General features: G+C 44.4%; 1 protein-coding gene across 2 annotated transcripts in view; it reads left to right on the plus strand.

The window, feature by feature from the left end:
- DYNC2H1 (dynein cytoplasmic 2 heavy chain 1) overlaps positions 1-19,629 on the plus strand; it is a 1,763,151-nt gene that overhangs the window by 392,701 nt on the left and 1,350,821 nt on the right. For both annotated transcript variants that reach the window (XM_078657019.1, XM_078657020.1), the window contains exons 23-24: positions 34-189; positions 275-389. In XM_078657019.1, the coding sequence (XP_078513145.1) occupies positions 34-189; positions 275-389 (271 nt within the window). The remainder of the gene's footprint in view (positions 1-33; positions 190-274; positions 390-19,629) is intronic.

Raw genomic sequence — 19,629 nt, forward strand, 5'->3', positions numbered from 1 at the left:
CATTAATAAAAAGGAATTCTCCTTCTTATTTAGTGAGGACTGCCTACATTTCGACTTGGACGTTCCTGATTTCTCCCTGGCAGAGGACATACGTCGAGATCTTGAGAGCTGCACACAGATCTGGTCTCTATATGAAGAGTTCTATCATGGCTTCCAGGAAAAAGCTAATGAAGACTGGATCACTTTCAGGTTTGACGTTTACAAGTGATCATTTCTTATCATGGCTTAGTTCTGCACATTGTACCATTGGTAATGTGAATATGATTTCCCACAGATCTAAGGCCTATGTTTTCGAGGAGTTCCTGATGACTTGGCATGACAAACTAAGAAAGATAGAAGAGCATAATACCATGTCTGTGAAGCTTCAGAAAGAAGTTGATAAATACAAAGTAAGTTCTTCAAGTCACTGAAAGTTAACCAAAAGGGGAATCAGTTAGAGCCTCTTTGGAGTAGTCAGTAAAAGGCCAGTTGTTTGTGACTGAGATTGCCTTAGCGAACCATTGACACAACATACCAAATCGCAATTTGGAAGGAACTATCCCAAATTTGACTTGGTATGGGTAGCAAAACCCATTTTACGAGTCGGAGGAACATTTATGACTGGTAAAATCTGACAGTAACAACTAGTGATTTTGTTGTCTCAAACCCAGGGATTTTGTGAATGTCATGGTTTACATCCGCAAAATTCTTTAGTACACCTCGCCCTCGGAAACCTCTAATCGGAGAAGATATCCCAATTAGGTGCTATCATTTTGAGCCATAAAAGGGTCAGAAAACCTCATTTGAAAGCTCTTGTATGTGTAAACAAACTGCAGATACGATTACTAACAAGATAACACTTTGGCCAACCTTGAACAGCGAGGGTAATCTGGGGATCCTAATACAGTGTAGATATTGTCATTATATTTCACCTTTGTCATTCTAATCCGCGTTCGCTCTGATTTGTTTTATATTAGCGCAATGTGGTCTCATTACGTACTACTCTGATTTGTAATAATCACCCCATTCTTGAAATTTTACTCCAAAACTTGACTTTTTAGTTGATATTTCTGTTTTTGAAAATATTGCTTACATTCTTTCCTCATCAACTTGCATTAATGAGTCTTTATGAGAGGCTTCAATAGGGGATATGTCTCTCACAGTGGAATAGTTTAAAACAATGGCGCCATCTTGCAAACGTGTGTATGATGGTCCTCAATTTCACTTAGGGTGGCTCCTCACAGATATATGCAGCTCTGGGCCAGATATAGGCAGCCCTTGGTCAGATATATGTATAAACTCCAAAATGTCCTTCTTGAGATGACCAAGAAGGTGCAGCATTTATAACCAAGAGATGAGAGGAGAAGATGTTGTTTATCAAGATTAACAGACACTAGAGAATTAAAAAACTGCCACAGTGATAACATTTTCAACTGTTCACCTTTAGAGCAAGATCGATAACTCTATGAAAAATGGTTGTCAAAGGGTGTTTCTGGCTGCAAACGATGTTTATAGGCTGCTGTTTGTTTCTGTCATGGTTCAAGGGTTATGGTATTGGTATTGGTATTGGTATTGGTATTGGTATTGGTATTGGTATTGGTATTTGTAAAGCGCGACTGTCGCTCCGGAAGAAGCATCCTGGCGCTGACTGGAAAGTGTACAGGAAATTGAATTTAGGCAGGATTAGATGGTGTCCAGCACATACTCGTCAGATAGGCTGAAGATCCATGTTTTTAATTGTTTCCTGAAGTGGATTTCCTTGGTCAGGGATCTCAGATGTTGGGGCATAGAGTTCCATGCTTTGGAGGATAGGTGGGTAAGAGTTTTACCCCCTTTAGTTTTTAGGTTGAAGTTAGCTAGTTTTAGAAGGTTATTGTTAGAGGATCTCAGAGTCCTCTGGGGGTTGTAGTGGGGATAGCGTCTGATTAGGTATTTGGGGCCAGTGTGGTTAAATGCCCGAAAAGCGACAATTAGGATCTTGAAAAGGATCCTTTTGTGCACGGGCAACCAGTGGAGGGTTCTTAGAGCGGTAGAGGCTGAAGACCTTCTGGGGAGTTTCAGCACCAGCCTGGCAGCCGAATGCTGAACGCTCTGCAGTTTTTTGAGTGTGGCTTTTTTCACACCTGCCATTAGACCGTTACAGTAATCTATGCGCGAAAGAATTAGCGCCACAGTCACCGCCTTTCTGGCTTCTATTGGTAGGAAGTCAAAAAACTTTTTGAGGGATTTAATGATTCCGAAGCAGCTTCCTGCCATTTTCCTGACATGCTGGTCGAAGGATAGGTCAGTATCGAAGGTGACTCCAAGGTTTCTTGCAGTTGTGACGGTCTGGGGGGGGGGCTGTGGAATCCTCTGGCCACCAAAGATGAGGACAGAAGTTGACATTTTTCCCCATGGGGAGGATCTCTGTCTTACCTGTGTTACACTAGAGATGGTTTGTTTCCATCCACAGGAAGACATCTTTCAGGCAGTTTGTTAGATTTTGTTCGGCAGTCGTAGAGTTCTCCTCTAGCGGGACTATGAGTTGGGTATCGTCGGCGTAAGATGTAACAGTGATGCCGAATGATTCGATCAGGGAGATAAGGGGTATGAGGTAAACGTTAAAAAGCAAGGGGCTTAGGATGGAACCTTGTGGGACTCCTGATCGAATCTTTTTCTCTGCAGAACTGAAAGGTCCTAGTTTGATGGATTGGGATCTTTCAGTTAGGAAAGATGTTATCCAGTCCAATGCCAGGTCGGAGATGCCAATATCCCTAAGTCTGTCCAGGAGTATAAGGTGGGAGATGGTGTCGAACGCTGCTGTGAGGTCCAACAAGATCAATACAGCGTTTTTTCTTTGATCTTGAAGAAGTTTTATGGAGTCAGTTAATTCGATCAAGGCTGTTTCTGCTGAGTGCTGGGGGCGGAAGCCTGATTGTTGGGGGTGGAGGATATTGTTTGTTTCCAGATGGTTTTTGAGTTCCCTGTAGACTATTTGTTCTGTGATTTTTCCCAAAACTGGGAGAAGGGAGATTGGGCGGAGGTTGGTCAGGTCCGAAGGGGGTTTGTTCGGTTTTTTCATTAGAGGTTTAACAATGCCATGTTTCCATGCACTCGGGACAATGCCAGTGCTGAGGGAGGTATTTACTATTTCATTTATGATGGGATTGACAGTTTCAATCAATTGATGAAGGATTCTGGGAGGGCAGGAATCGGAGGGGGCGCCTGACTTGCATGCTAGAATGACTTCCCTGGTTTGTGCTAGGGTGACCTGTGAAAATGTCTTTAGGTAACCAGTAGTTTTTCCTTCTTGTTCCTGAGTGAAGTGGGACTGGGAGTGTTGGTATGGAGGAAAATCTTTCTGAATGAGGTTGATTTTCTCTTCAAAGAAGTCAGCTGTTTGATCACAGAGATCTTGAGAGGGAGGTATTTCGGACTGTAAGGCTTTAGGATGAGTGAAAGACTTCACTATTGTAAACAGGGTTTTTTGCTTTTGCTTAGCCTCATTAATGGCTTTGGTGTAAAATTCTTTTTTGGCGCTTTTTATAATGGAGTGATAGCTTTTCCTTAGTTGGACATAGGAGTTTCTGTCCGTACTATCATATGTTTTTCGCCATTTATGTTCACCTTTTTTGCAAAGCAGATGGGCCTTGGCTACTTCTGGTGTAAACCAGGGGGCGTTTGTTTTGCTTTTAGTATCCGTTTTCCTAATGCGTTTGGGTGGGGCGCGGGCTTTAATTTCGTGTAATATCCAGTTGTGGAAGGATTGGGAGTCTTGTTCCACGTTTCCAGTCATGCTGGGGATCTGGGTCTCAAAGGTGGGTTTGAGTTTAAAGGCATCTTCTATCTTTTTCCAGTTAACCTGGTTCTCTGGAGATGAACTAGGTTTTATTGCGTTTATATACTGGGGGGTTCTAATGAGGAATGGGATCAGATTGTGGTTGTCCAGATTTGTGGGACTGGGGTGTGGGTTTCCAGAGAGGGGAGGTTGGTACAGACCCCGTCTAGAGTATGTCCCGCTAGGTGGGTAGGTTGCTTGACCCTTTGTTGGAGGTTGAAGATCTCCAAGGTTTGGTGAAAGTTAAGTGTCTGTGCATCCTCTGTGGAATCGAGGTGCAGGTTGAAGTCACCCAGCAGGGTGACATGCGGGTATCTGATTAGGAGCTGACCGAGGGTGTCACTGAGAGAGTCTAAGAATTTGGTAGCGGTACCTGGGGGGCGATAGACAAGTCCTCCTGAGAAGGAGGTGGACTCATTAAGTTTGATAGAGAATCTGAGGGATTCGGCTCCTTTTAGTGAGTCAAGGATGAAGGTGTGGCATTTAAAGGAGTTGCGTAGTAGCAGGGCTACTCCTCCGCCTCGCCCCTTTAATCTGTCTTGCCTAAATATGGAATATCCTTGTGGAAGAGCAGTGGCTAAGTCAGGATTACTGTTGTCCGTAAGCCAGGTCTTTTTATGTAAAAACGAATTAAAGAGTTCTTACTATGGCATTATTGTTTTTCAGCTGTGCTCCTAGTATGTGCATATGTGTGTAGCATTGATAATTAGTCACTGCACTGCCTGTCGTAAATCACATTAATGCCTCCTCAGGGGTAGTAAGCTCTATATGAATGTAATTACAATACAAAGGTATAACCTCCACCATAGAGTCTTCACTTTTCTTTCCTAGACCAGCACAATGTTTAGAACTTTTTTTTCTGCACACTGAAATGCCTCCAAAGATTGCGAAGTTATTAGATTATTCTACCAATCAATTCTTGTCTAAAGACATGAACATTGACATAATAATTATTCATATGTTGAGTGGGGAGCTTCTTCATTACCCAAAGATCAACCAAAACTCCTGATTCTTTAATGTCAGAACCTGAAAGAAATACCTTTTACCAAGGGAACCCTAGTTTCATCCATTGATTTCTTTTGTTGAACTTTATTTATTGTTTTATTTGCAAACTTAAAACACATGCAATACATTTGTAGGATTGATGCAGTTAATTCGTTCTCATTTCCATATCACTTTATCTCTCCTCCAACAAATTGGCCTGAGGTTGATCCCCTGCCCACTCATGCTCCCCGTCTCCTCCCTCCGTTTCAATAAACAAAATCATTTTAATATTTTAAGTGACCCCTTGTTCTACGCCGACTATATGCTGCCCATATGCGCCAAGCCTCACCTATTGTTAATCCACAACATTTCCCCTATCTGAAAAAGATGCATGATGGTGACAACCCCACTTCACATAAATTAGAGGAGTTCACCACCTTCCAGCATAATTTACAGGGACATCTAGGCCTGATTGAGTTTGGGAGGTGAGCTTGGCATGGCTAAGGAAATTGGTAATGAATGAATGAATGAAAATATGACTTTTAAAGCGCTAACTTAGTTCATGGGCATCAAGGCGCTAGTAATAAAGGATGGGATTAATTGAGGGGGTTGGAAAGGACAGTAGGAATAAGGGCTAGGGCATCCTGAAGGGAGAGCCCCAAAAAGGCCTTAAGTATGCCAGAGTCTTTTGAATTTGGCCTCCAGAATCCTAGGGGTGGATTGTGATAGGGGCTTCCTTTCCAAAATTCTTCTTATATGCCTCAAGGGGAGCAGAAATAGCTAAGGTTAGTAATGTGGTACTCAACGATAAAGGCCAAATTACTCTTGTCCTTTCCTACCTCATTTTAATCCACCTTTATTTGATTACGCAATTGTTTCCACCTCATTTTGATCACCTTTATTTGATTACGCAATTGTTTCCAACATTGGCAAAGTTATTGAAATATGAAGAGCCAAACCTTTTGAAAAACTCATTAAATGGTATTGGGAAACTTTGAGTGACCCTGTTTGCTAAGGCTGGGGCACCACGGTGGTCAGATGGCCTTTTGAAATAGCTGTTGAGCAGATTGCAAGACTATTAAACAAAGAGGAGGCAGGATAGGAAAGTGATGATTGGACAATATTGCAATCCCACTAAAAGTGACTTATTTCCACATATAATTACAGGAAAATAAGGTTTATTTCTGACAGACAATACTGCTACCATATGCCAAATGAGAGTGTGCAAAGTACTGGGATCACAGAAAATTTTAAGGGAACTGGTAATATTGAAGCATTAGCCAACATCAATGGTGATTTTCTAGAAACAATTAGTTGGAGTGAGCAATGTGTAAGTGGATGTTCTCAGTAGGCAACTAACGTTGTCACTCAATTGGAACCTGGCTCCTGGTGTAATTTTGTGATAATATCTTACTTGGTTAAGAATTTCCACTGGTGGATCTCTATGTGATTCACCTGAACACCCATTGCCGTGTGTTATGCTTTTGGACGTTTTTAAACAGTTGAGCATTTCGAGATGCAGTGTTGATGCACCTGGGTAGCAAAACTAATCTTTGTATTTTTGCTTTGACATATAGTTCTGATGGGATTAAGAAGTGTCGGGACATTTCAGACTAACTTGATTTTTAGAGCCTTGGTTTGGCTGAGAAAGGTGTGGTGTGCAGATTTTCATCTCTATAGTTTAGGGAATGGCTTGGAGGCTTCCTTTTTCCCCTCTTCTTCTTCTGTGGAGTGTCCCAGGGATCGCTACTAAGAACCACTCTGTTTAATGTGTATGTTCACCCACTGGCAGAGATTGTTCAGAGATGTGGTTTCGCAATTGTATCTTACGCAGATGACAGACAAATTGTCATCCCCCTTCCCCCACACAGAAAAGATGTCCAGCCAACTCAACAACTACTTAAGGCTTGTAGTAGACTGGATGTCTGCAAGCAGTTTGAAATTAAATGGAGAAAAGATGGAAGTCCTAGTGGTAGGAAACAATCCGGCCTAGTGTGCCGGGTTGAATTGGCCAGATTTTCCCGGCACTCAGCCCAGCCCTAAATCTGAGGTCAAGAGCTTGGGCTTTCTTATCAACAGCTAGCACTCTATGAAGTTTCAGACCAAGAAATTGGCATCGAACGTTTTCGGCCTACTTAGAAAACTGTTAAGATGGCTGCTGGAATGATCATGTGGAGTGGTTGTATAAAGTCTAGTAATATCAAGATTTGATTATAGGAACTCTCTATACCTGGGTTTTCAAAAATCTGTTGTAAAAATACTCCAGGTAATCCAAAATGCTGCAGCCATGATTCTTCTGAAACTCCCTAAACATCAATCAGCCACAGTGGCTCTAGCGACCTTTCACTGGCTTCCAGTGTTCAAAAGAATTCACTTCAAGTCACTCTGTCTTGCTCATTGAGCAGTGTACAAGAAGGGGCCTTGGCTAACACAAAGATTAAGACCCTACTATCCCACAAGAACTTTGCGCTGTACAAACCAGCAACTATTTGTGCTCCTTATGATCAAGAACGCCAGGGGTGGAGGGCCCTCATTCACCTTCCTTGCTCCTAAGCTCTAGGAATGAGAAAGATTGAGTTTGAATTAAGGTTCAGAAAAGTTTTGAAGACTGCTCTATTCAGCTAAACTTTGAAAGACTGCTCATTTCAGCGAACATGTAAGCACAAGGATGTGCAACCGAAATAATGTCTTAGCGCTGGAAGGCTCTTCTGGATAGCCATGCCCTTAAGAAATCTACATGAATAGAATTGTATCTGAGGAGGAATGCATACTACTTCTCCAGCATCAAAAAACTTAGTTGTCTAATAGAATTGTAAAAAGGTGATGTTTACTGATGTGTAATCTTGTGATGCAATAGTCAGCATCATGTTGGGGACAAAATGCTTCTGGAGTGTAAAGTATTTTAAGCTAGTTGTTAGTTTGAGATTGTGCCTCTTGTGTGACCCGTGTTAGGACTAAGTTTCAGCATCATCATTGGTGCTACTACACTGTGATCAAGGTCACAAATATCTCCTGTAAAAGGTTATGTGGACGCAATGAAGATGTTTCAATCGTTGAGATCTCTCATACTTTGCATAGTTTGGTGAAAAAATCTCTACCAGCTCCTTATGTATCTGTTTGAATCTGTTCTGGTACAGTTAAAAGCATCCCCTCTTGAGTTTCTAATGTAAGTTATTTCAGTTACTTCACTTACAAGGCCATTTTCAGCTGACTTATTTTCTCTATGCTTTCATGGCATAACATCACTGGTTGAAATAATGTTTTCAGTGTAAGGATGTGTTTGTCAATTTGTAAACCAGTGTGTGCAACTACCTACTTAATTGTGACTACCCCTTTGTCTTTTTTACCTACTTTTGGTAATCATTATGGTCTGGATTTAGTCACTAGACCAGAGTCATTGTTTGTAATTTTTGTGGTGGTGCCCTTTTTATGTAAGTGACTGCATCAAAACTGGTAGCTATTACTAGAACACATTTTCAAAGAGAAAGAAGCAGCTGCAGAATTAATAATAGTGATTAGAAGTATCCGGCAATCACCTTGGAATAGTCTACTTCGGCTGCCTGCTATATGTAAATGCCTTAACTCTTACTGCAAAACAGCTAACACTGAACAGGTTACTGTAACAGGTAGTGTTCCTATCCAATTTGGATTTTTTCTATTGTTACATTACAGGGAGAAAATACAGTTTCTCTTGCTTCTCTTATGCTTGAAAAAGTAAACATTGAATACCCTGTAACATGAATCCACTTCGACACTGTGGGTCTCATTACGAAGTCGGTTTTTGCCGAGTGGAACCGCTAGACCTTAGGTCGGCAGTTCCGACCGCAGGATAAGGATGCAACATGGTCGCAAACATCCATTATTCAATGGAAGCTTGTGCGGTGGGCGGAAAAGGCCCACAGCACAAGCTTCCATTGAAAAATTGATGTGTGTAAACATCTCTGCACAGTGTGGCAGGCACCATGTGGTGCCTGTCAGACTGGGCAGGGATGTTTAGAGGGTGCTCCATACGTGCCCCCAGCCCCCTTAGCAGAGGGCCAGGGGGGAACGGAGCCCTGCTAGGGGCCCCCAAAGTCATTATCCGACAGCCATTCCATGTCAGAAAGGCCGACATGGAATGACTTTCAGAAAATCACATTATAATCCTGACGGCGGAGCTGATACTGTCTCCGCCAGCATTAAGGGATTATGTGCATTTCCGATGCACTGACAGGCTGAAGAAGCCTGGCTGAACACCAGCCGATGGTCCCTCTGCCCAATGCCTCCACCCACCGCATTGTAATGCAGTGGGTGGATTGCAGGGACAGATGTCGGACGGACTGAAACCGAAGGTTGGTCGGATGCAGTCCGTCAGACATCATAATCAGCCCCTGTGTTTCTTCTGCACAATATCTTCAAATATGCCCAGCCATAAAACATTTACCAAAATATATCTTTAATAATTTCACAGCACAGGGGATTACCATTTATATTGTATATAATTAAGGGACCCCCTCTAATGGAAATGCTTTCAGGTCAGGGAGAAGAGGGGAAAAAATCAACCAACACTATTGAAAAGCTCCCTTGTGACCTCTCTATTTTATCAAAGGATTCAAACACTGAATTCCAACATGGGCAACACCAAATACCCAAAAACATTTTTTACTTTCTCATTTTCTTTTTTATTATATTACTTTTTTTCTATTAGTACTTTTTTTCATATTATTATTTTCAGCATAAAACTTTATCAAAAAATACAACATTTTCATCAGAGATCTATAATGCATCGATTATTTTTCACACTATAATCCATTGATTCCTGGGTAGAGATCCAACACAGCCAAATCACTCACTCACACCTCATACACATTCCAATCCTAAAACAATATATCTAACAAGTTGACACGTTTAGTTTATTTTCATCTATTGCCCAATACAGGGTTACTACATTCAGTAGGATTTTACAAAAGACTTGGTCAACGCGTTTCGGTGGCATGCAACGACAATCGGAGCCACCTTCTTCAGGACCCGTCAGATATATTTGCACCTTGTTCTCTACACCCAGGGATCTCTGTTAACTAATCTTCAACGAAGAATCTAAGACATCAAGGATCTGGGACGGTATTCGAAATATGTACTTGTTTGTCCGGGAGAGTCCACTTCTGTTATCTAAACTTCAATGAAGAATCTCAAGCATCAAGGATCTGAGACAGTATCAATCAATCAATTAGTCAGAGTACTTGTAGAGCGTGCTACTTATCCGTGAGAGTCTCAAGGCGCTGAGGGGAGGGGGGGCTGCTACTGCTCAAAGAGCCAGGTCTTGAGGAGTTTTCTGAAAGCGAGTAGGTCTTGGGTCTGCCGTATATGGGTAGGGAGGGTACTCAAGGTCTTGGCGGCAAGGTAGAAGAAGGATCTGCCGCCGGAGGTCGTTCGTTGGATGCGGGGGACAGCGGCGAAGGCGAGGCTGGCGGAACAGAGCTGGCGGGTGGGGGTGTAGAAGCTGAGTCTGCTGTTCAGGTAGGCTGGTCCGGCGTCGTGGAGTGCTTTGTGTGCGTGGGTGAGGAGCTTGAAGGTGATCCTCTTGTTGACGGGGATCCAGTGTAGGTCTCTCAGGTGGGGGTGATGTGGCTGCGGCGGGGGGCCTTGACGATCAGTCGGGCGGAGGCGTTTTTGGATGCATTGTAGTCGTCGTATGTGTTTGGCTGGGATTCCTGCCGTAGTCCAGTCTGCTGCTGACGAGGGCCTGTGTCACTGTTCTTGTTTCGGTCGGGAGTCCACTTGTAGATCCTGCGGAGCATTAGGAGGGTGTTGTAGCAGGAGGAGGAGACGTCGGTGACCTGCTTAGACATGGAGAGGGAGGAGTCGAAGATGAATCCTAGGTTGCGCGCATGGTCGGTGGGTGTTGGTGCTGTTCCCAGTGTGGTCGGCCACCAGGAGTCATCCCAGGCTGAGGGGGTGGGTCCAAGGATACCTCTGTCTTTTCCGAGTTCAGCTTCAGACGGCTGCTCCTCATCCAGTCGGCGACGGCCTTCATTCCCTCTTGGAGGTTGGTTTTGGCGGTGTGTGGGCCTTGGTGAGGGAGAGGATGAGCTGGGTGTCATTGGCGTAGGAGATGATGTTGAGGTCATGATGGTGGGCCACTTGTGCGAGGGGGGCCAAGTAAACGTTGAACAGCGTCGGGCTGAGGGATGAGCCCTGGGGGACGCCGCAGATGATGTCGGTGGCTTTGGATTGGAAGGGTGGGAGGCGGACGCTCTGGGTTCTGCCGGAGAGGAAGGACGTGGTCCAGCCAAGGGCCTTCTCTTGGATTCCGGCTTCTAGGAGGCGTGTCTTTAGAGTGCGATGGCAGACCGTGTCGAAGGCGGCCGACAGGTCCAGGAGGATGAGGGCTGATGTTTTGCCGTTGTCTAGTTGGCGCCTGATGTCGTCTGTGGCGGCAATGAGGGCTGCCTCGGTGCTGTGGTTTCATCTGAACCCGGACTGGGACGGGTCCAGGATGTTGTTGTCCTCCAGGTGGCGGGCCAATTGCCTGTAGACGATTTTCTCAATGACCTTTGCCGGGAACGGGAGCAGGGAGATGGGCCGGAAGTTCTTGAGGTCCTTGGGGTCTGCCTTGGGCTTCTTGAGGAGGGTGTTGATTTCGGCGTGCTTCCAGCTTTCCGGGAATGGTGCTGTTACGAAGGAGATGTTGATGACCTTCCGTAGTTGGGGTGCGATGGCTGCGTCTGCTTTGTTGATTACGTGGTGTGGACATGGGTCTGACGGAGATCCAGAGTGGATGGAGTTCATGACCTTGAATGTCTCGTCGTCGTTGACGTTGGACCAGGAGGTCAGGCGGATGGCGCTGGTGGTGTTCACAGGGGAGGTGGAGTCTGGCGTAGTAGGGGCGATCGTTGTGTTGAAGCTGTCGTGGATGTCAGCGATCTTGCGGTGGTAGAAGCTGGCTAGTGAGTCGCACAGTTCTTGTGAGGGCGGGATGTCGTTGGCGCTGGGGTTGGAGAGTTCCTTTACGATGCTGAAGAGCTCTTTGCTGTTGTGTGCGTTGTTATCCAAGCGGTCTTTGAAGGAGGATCTCTTGGCTAATCTGATGAGGTGGTGATGTCTGTGGGTGGCGTCCTTGTGGGCTGCGTGGTTGTCCGGTGTGCGTTCATGGAGCCATATTTTCTCCAGTTTCCGGCATGTGCGTTTGGAGGTCTGGAGCTCATCGGTGAACCAGGTGGCTCTCTTGCTGGCATGGCTGTTGGCGGGTTTCTTGAACGGGGGCGAGGGTGTTGGTGCAATTGTCGATCCACTGTCTGAGGTTGCGGGCCGCGACATCTGGGTTGGTGGGGTCGGTGGGTGGGTTCTGGGCGAGGGTGGTGATCAGCTGGTCTTCGGTGACTTTGCTCCAGCAGCGGCGAAGCAGCTGTTGGGTACCGTGGTGCGTGGTTGGTTTCTTGAAGGTGAAATGGATGCAGCTGTGGTCGGTCCAGTGGAGTTCGGTGGTGTGGTCGAAGGCGACGTGGGTGCCTGTGGAGAAGACGGGATCCAGCGTGTGGTATTCCAAATATGTACTCGTTTGTCCAGAGGAGTCTACTTCCTAAGGACAGACGCTTTTGATCCTGCCCATGGCAGACACTGGTTGCTACCAGGTTTAATATAGTTGTTGTTAAACCTGTGTATCAAGGATATATAATATAGGATCTTAAATATATTTGTTCCTAATATGTAGATGCCAATATTCTCAGTATTGTGGTCCTCTGCATTGTGACTGCATCTCAATAGATATCAATTCATCTTTCCCAAAGTCATTGTTTCGTCCGATTTCTATATCACACAGGTTTCTGCAACACCGCTCTCGTCCCCACGATAAAAAACGACAAACGAGTACATATTCGGAATACCGTCTCAGATCCTTGATGCTTGAAATTCTTCAATGAAGTTTAGATAACAGAAGTAGGCTCTCCCGGACAAACAAGTACATATTTGGAATACCGTCCCAGATCCTTGATGTCTTAGATTCTTTGTTGAAGATTAGTTAACAGAGATCTCTGGGTAGAGAACAAGGTGCAAATATATCTAAAGGGTCCTGAAGAAGGTGGCTCCGATTGTCGTTGCATGCCACCGAAATGCGTTGACCAAGTCTTTTGTAAAATCCTACTGAATGTAGTAACCCTGTATTGGGCAATAGATGAAAATCAATTAAACGTGTCAACTTGTTAGATATATTGTTTTAGGATTGGAATGTGTATGAGGTGTGAGTGAGTGGTTTGGCTGTGTTGGATCTCTACCCAGGAATGAATGGATTATAGTGTGAAAAATAATTGATGCATTATAGATCTCTGATGAAATTTTTGAATTTTTTTATAAGGTTTTATGCTGAAAATAATAATATGAAAAATAGTATTAATAGAAAAAAGTAATATAATAAAAAAGAAAATGAGAAAGTAAAAAATGTTTTTGGTATTTGGTGTTGCCCATGTTGGAATTCAGTGTTTGAATCCTTTGATAAAATAGAGAGGTCATGAGGGAGCTTTTCCATAGTGTTGATTACCATTTATATTCCATGATACCATTTACCACAATAGATGCGAGGGTACCATAAGGTTAAAAGTGCACCTCAGCATCCTTGCCTCTCACCATTTTCAGCCCGAGAGGGGGGGTCTTTAGTTTAGAACCATCACCATATCACCTTAAGTGAAAGACCATAGCTCAGAATGACACCTAAATGGGAGCTCTACTCAAAGGTATATTGGTAACAGATCCTACAGACAAGGCCTCTGTCATAGAATCTAAATCAGGCAGTAATATTTTGCTAATGTGTATAGAAAAGAGCAAATGGTTGCCATATAGGTTTTTGTAGGCTTATACCTAAAAAAACTATTAGTGAGTTATTACCCAACTGGATTCCTAGAGTTCAGATCAAATGTTAAATATGTATGTCTGAACTTGTTTTCTAAACATTACACTTTAGACGCATGATAAGGCCAGTAGTAAAATATTTGCTGGGTATGGTTTTACTAGGTAAGGATAATGAGATAGCAAAGCAATCTACCATTACAGCAAGTAAAAGGGTGATATTGTTGTATGGTGGTAAAAGTATGCCAAACCATCATAGTACTTGTGTTTCCGTAAGCTATGCCTTAATTTCCTTAACTGAATGCTGTAGCGAGAGGTAAAGTCTAGCCAAAATGTTAATTTCCATCAATTCTAAATACAATGCTAAATGTGAGGTCTTGTGGAATGTGGAAGAAGTCCTTCAAATGGAATTCTGAGTCCTGCCATAGCACACTCCTTAATACAAATGACAGTCCTTCAGCACTGGAAAAACCCCTACGGACAACAGTTGATTGTCCATTATTCATATTTCCGTAATATGTAGTAGATGTAGTGACAGTCGCCCTCTTCAGATTTCGTCTTGGCAGTCTCTCCTTTAGATTGGCAAGATGCAGAAAGTTATATTAAATATCCATAAACTGATTGGGATGAAATTTGTTAACATATTTTACCAGGAAGATGGTTTTAACCTGAAGATAGCTGTAGAAACAATGTAAATCCTCAGACAGTTTCTAATACTCGCCCACATTTCTGGTTGATATTATTGTCACAAGAGGAAAATTACTAATAATCAAATATTTGAAAGAAAAGTTGCAGCTCATATGGAATCAGTGTCTGTGAGACCATGGTGATCTCAAACAAGGGAGGCGGCTTATTTCCCTATTTCTCCAGCATCATAGCTTTCATATAGTAACATGCTTGAATAATTCCCTGTTGTCATGTTGGGAATCCCCAGCAACTTTAAATAGCACTAAACTGTGTTAAAATAGACATAGGTCACAACAGCAGTATATTTGTTCAGTAGCACATCCACCTTATTTGAAAAGACCGAAACTTCAGGCAATGAGATGGAAGTCCTAGCTCTCCTATTCTCCTTAGAACCTACCATACATATCTCATATGTCTACTGCACATTCTGTTTGTGGGAGTCCTTGTGAAGAGCTCTACTCTAACTTTTCATTGACTTTTCCTGATACTTTCTGGCTCTCTTTCAGAATTTTACCATTCAGATTCTAGTATACCTATTCTCTTTGAAGGTTCATATCTGCTGTTACCACTGCCCACCCTTTTGTGAATTCCAAATGTACTAATGTTTGTCAAAGTGAACAATCTTCTACTTTGGATGGTTGCCTTGTACCATAAAATGTAAGAAGGTGCATGTAAATAGGAATACTTACTTGAAGATTGGTATGGATATTCAAAGTTTATAAATGTAATAAAAATATCTATTGTAGAGAAGCAACATTGCAGGTATGTCATGGTTCATGACTGGACTAGACTAATTACTTCCCCATCTTTGACTACTGTTTTGCAGATAAATGCCTTTATATTCCCCAACTTCACCACAACCCACCTCCCTGCTGAAGGTATCTGTTGTCTTACAATCCTAAAATAAATTTCAGCTTGCTGATGATTGGGTCAGAACGGCATACACGTATGCTCTTTAACCTCAGTGTGTGACTTGAGTATTCAACTGGCAGTAGTGGCAGAAAGCATATAGGTTTTTTAGGATTCCTTTAAGGAGAGTGTTTCATGGTTTCTGTCTAAGCTGGGTTGGAAGCTCTTCTTAAGCTATGCGCTAAGATTGTTAAAATATTTTGCTTCAACGATTGAGGACCTTCTTTTATCCAATGTGTTTAAGTGTGTCACTGGAATTGCGCACATGTTCAAGATATGTCATTTAGAAAGAAAATCATGTGTTTTATTTGGCCCTTTAAGGATATGGATCATGGGAGAACTTCGAAGTCTTCTTCCTCAAAATAGCTACTACTGCTACAAATCTTGTTGCAGCTTTGACTACCACTGCTACTACTATTATTATCAATACGTAAATATTGCTATATTTGTATATGGATTGCCAGCAGTAACAACTGTAACCTTAAATGCACAGTCAACTCAAATTTGTGGGAGCTAGGGGCCGGATTCACAGAACTAACTTAAGACAAAATCCTAAACTTTCTACCATTTTGGCATTCACAGAAGGCACTTACTCATTTTGGCATTCACAGAAGGCACTTACTTATTTCGGTATTCACAGGAGTTAGGACTCCTAACTTTAGGACTCCTAAGCTGAGATAAATCTTAACTTTAAGACTTTCGATATTCACAGAAGGCATTTAGGAGTGCTAAAGTTAGGAGTCCTAACTTCTGTGGATACCGAAATGAGTAAGTGCCTTCTGTGAATACCAAAATGAGTAAGTACCTTCTTTCAATCGGGCCCAAATGATTTTTCTCAGTTTAGGAGTAGTAAAGTCAGGAGTCCTAACTCTACTACTCCTAAATTGAGAGAATTCCTAACTTTAAGACTTTCGGTATTCACAGAAGGCATTTAGGAGTCCTAAAGTTGGGAGTCCTAACTTTACTACTCCTAAACTTTACTACTCCTAAACTGAGAAAAATCCTAACTTGAAGACTTTCTGTATTCACAGAAGGCATTTAGGAATCTAAGACATCAAGGATCTGGGACGGTATTCGAAATATGTACTTGTTTGTCCGGGAGAGTCCACTTCTGTTATCTAAACTTCAATGAAGAATCTCAAGCATCAAGGATCTGAGACAGTATCAATCAATCAATTAGTCAGAGTACTTGTAGAGCGTGCTACTTATCCGTGAGAGTCTCAAGTCGCTGAGGGGAGGGGGGGCTGCTACTGCTCAAAGAGCCAGGTCTTGAGGAGTTTTCTGAAAGCGAGTAGGTCTTGGGTCTGCCGTATATGGGTAGGGAGGGTACTCAAGGTCTTGGCGGCAAGGTAGAAGAAGGATCTGCCGCCGGAGGTCGTTCGTTGGATGCGGGGGACAGCGGCGAAGGCGAGGCTGGCGGAACAGAGCTGGCGGGTGGGGGTGTAGAAGCTGAGTCTGCTGTTCAGGTAGGCTGGTCCGGCGTCGTGGAGTGCTTTGTGTGCGTGGGTGAGGAGCTTGAAGGTGATCCTCTTGTTGACGGGGATCCAGTGTAGGTCTCTCAGGTGGGGGTGATGTGGCTGCGGCGGGGGGCCTTGACGATCAGTCGGGCGGAGGCGTTTTGGATGCATTGTAGTCGTCGTATGTGTTTGGCTGGGATTCCTGCCGTAGTCCAGTCTGCTGCTGACGAGGGCCTGTGTCACTGTTCTTGTTTCGGTCGGGAATCCACTTGTAGATCCTGCGGAGCATTAGGAGTGTGTTGTAGCAGGAGGAGGAGACGTCGGTGACCTGCTTAGACATGGAGAGGGAGGAGTCGAAGATGAATCCTAGGTTGCGCGCATGGTCGGTGGGTGTTGGTGCTGTTCCCAGTGTGGTCGGCCACCAGGAGTCATCCCAGGCTGAGGGGGTGGGTCCAAGGATACCTCTGTCTTGTCCGAGTTCAGCTTCAGACGGCTGCTCCTCATCCAGTCGGCGACGGCCTTCATTCCCTCTTGGAGGTTGGTTTTGGCGGTGTGTGGGCCTTGGTGAGGGAGAGGATGAGCTGGGTGTCATTGGCGTAGGAGATGATGTTGAGGTCATGATGGTGGGCCACTTGTGCGAGGGGGGCCAAGTAAACGTTGAACAGCGTCGGGCTGAGGGATGAGCCCTGGGGGACGCCGCAGATGATGTCGGTGGCTTTGGATTGGAAGGGTGGGAGGCGGACACTCTGGGTTCTGCCGGAGAGGAAGGACGTGGTCCAGCCAAGGGCCTTCTCTTGGATTCCGGCTTCTAGGAGGCGTGTCTTTAGAGTGCGATGGCAGACCGTGTCGAAGGCGGCCGACAGGTCCAGGAGGATGAGGGCTGATGTTTTGCCGTTGTCTAGTTGGCGCCTGATGTCGTCTGTGGCGGCAATGAGGGCTGCCTCGGTGCTGTGGTTTCATCTGAACCCGGACTGGGACGGGTCCAGGATGTTGTTGTCCTCCAGGTGGCGGGCCAATTGCCTGTAGACGATTTTCTCAATGACCTTTGCCGGGAACGGGAGCAGGGAGATGGGCCGGAAGTTCTTGAGGTCCTTGGGGTCTGCCTTGGGCTTCTTGAGGAGGGTGTTGATTTCGGCGTGCTTCCAGCTTTCCGGGAATGGTGCTGTTACGAAGGAGATGTTGATGACCTTCCGTAGTTGGGGTGCGATGGCTGCGTCTGCTTTGTTGATTACGTGGTGTGGACATGGGTCTGACGGAGATCCAGAGTGGATGGAGTTCATGACCTTGAATGTCTCGTCGTCGTTGACGTTGGACCAGGAGGTCAGGCGGATGGCGCTGGTGGTGTTCACAGGGGAGGTGGAGTCTGGCGTAGTAGGGGCGATCGTTGTGTTGAAGCTGTCGTGGATGTCAGCGATCTTGCGGTGGTAGAAGCTGGCTAGTGAGTCCCACAGTTCTTGTGAGGGCGGGATGTCGTTGGCGCTGGGGTTGGAGAGTTCCTTTACGATGCTGAAGAGCTCTTTGCTGTTGTGTGCGTTGTTATCCAAGCGGTCTTTGAAGGAGGATCTCTTGGCTAATCTGATGAGGTGGTGATGTCTGTGGGTGGCGTCCTTGTGGGCTGCGTGGTTGTCCGGTGTGCGTTCATGGAGCCATATTTTCTCCAGTTTCCGGCATGTGCGTTTGGAGGTCTGGAGCTCATCGGTGAACCAGGTGGCTCTCTTGCTGGCATGGCTGTTGGCGGGTTTCTTGAGCGGGGGCGAGGGTGTTGGTGCAATTGTCGATCCACTGTCTGAGGTTGCGGGCCGCGACATCTGGGTTGGTGGGGTCGGTGGGTGGGTTCTGGGCGAGGGTGGTGATCAGCTGGTCTTCGGTGACTTTGCTCCAGCAGCGGCGAAGCAGCTGTTGGGTACCGTGGTGCGTGGTTGGTTTCTTGAAGGTGAAATGGATGCAGCTGTGGTCGGTCCAGTGGAGTTCGGTGGTGTGGTCGAAGGCGACGTGGGTGCCTGTGGAGAAGACGGGATCCAGCGTGTGGTATTCCAAATATGTACTCGTTTGTCCAGAGGAGTCTACTTCCTAAGGACAGACGCTTTTGATCCTGCCCATGGCAGACACTGGTTGCTACCAGGTTTAATATAGTTGTTGTTAAACCTGTGTATCAAGGATATATAATATAGGATCTTAAATATATTCGTTCCTAATATGTAGATGCCAATATTCTCAGTACTGTGGTCCTCTGCATTGTGACTGCATCTCAATAGATATCAATTCATCTTTCCCAAAGTCATTGTTTCGTCCGATTTCTATATCACACAGGTTTCTGCAACACCGCTCACGTCCCCACGATAAAAAACGACAAACGAGTACATATTCGGAATACCGTCTCAGATCCTTGATGCTTGAAATTCTTCAATGAAGTTTAGATAACAGAAGTAGGCTCTCCCGGACAAACAAGTACATATTTGGAATACCGTCCCAGATCCTTGATGTCTTAGATTCTTTGTTGAAGATTAGTTAACAGAGATCTCTGGGTAGAGAACAAGGTGCAAATATATCTAAAGGGTCCTGAAGAAGGTGGCTCCGATTGTCGTTGCATGCCACCGAAATGCGTTGACCAAGTCTTTTGTAAAATCCTACTGAATGTAGTAACCCTGTATTGGGCAATAGATGAAAATCAATTAAACGTGTCAACTTGTTAGATATATTGTTTTAGGATTGGAATGTGTATGAGGTGTGAGTGAGTGGTTTGGCTGTGTTGGATCTCTACCCAGGAATGAATGGATTATAGTGTGAAAAATAATTGATGCATTATAGATCTCTGATGAAATTTTTGAATTTTTTTATAAGGTTTTATGCTGAAAATAATAATATGAAAAATAGTATTAATAGAAAAAAGTAATATAATAAAAAAGAAAATGAGAAAGTAAAAAATGTTTTTGGTATTTGGTGTTGCCCATGTTGGAATTCAGTGTTTGAATCCTTTGA

Source organism: Lissotriton helveticus, chromosome 8, assembly GCF_964261635.1.
Source record: "Lissotriton helveticus chromosome 8, aLisHel1.1, whole genome shotgun sequence".
Classification (NCBI taxonomy): Eukaryota; Metazoa; Chordata; class Amphibia; order Caudata; family Salamandridae; genus Lissotriton; species Lissotriton helveticus.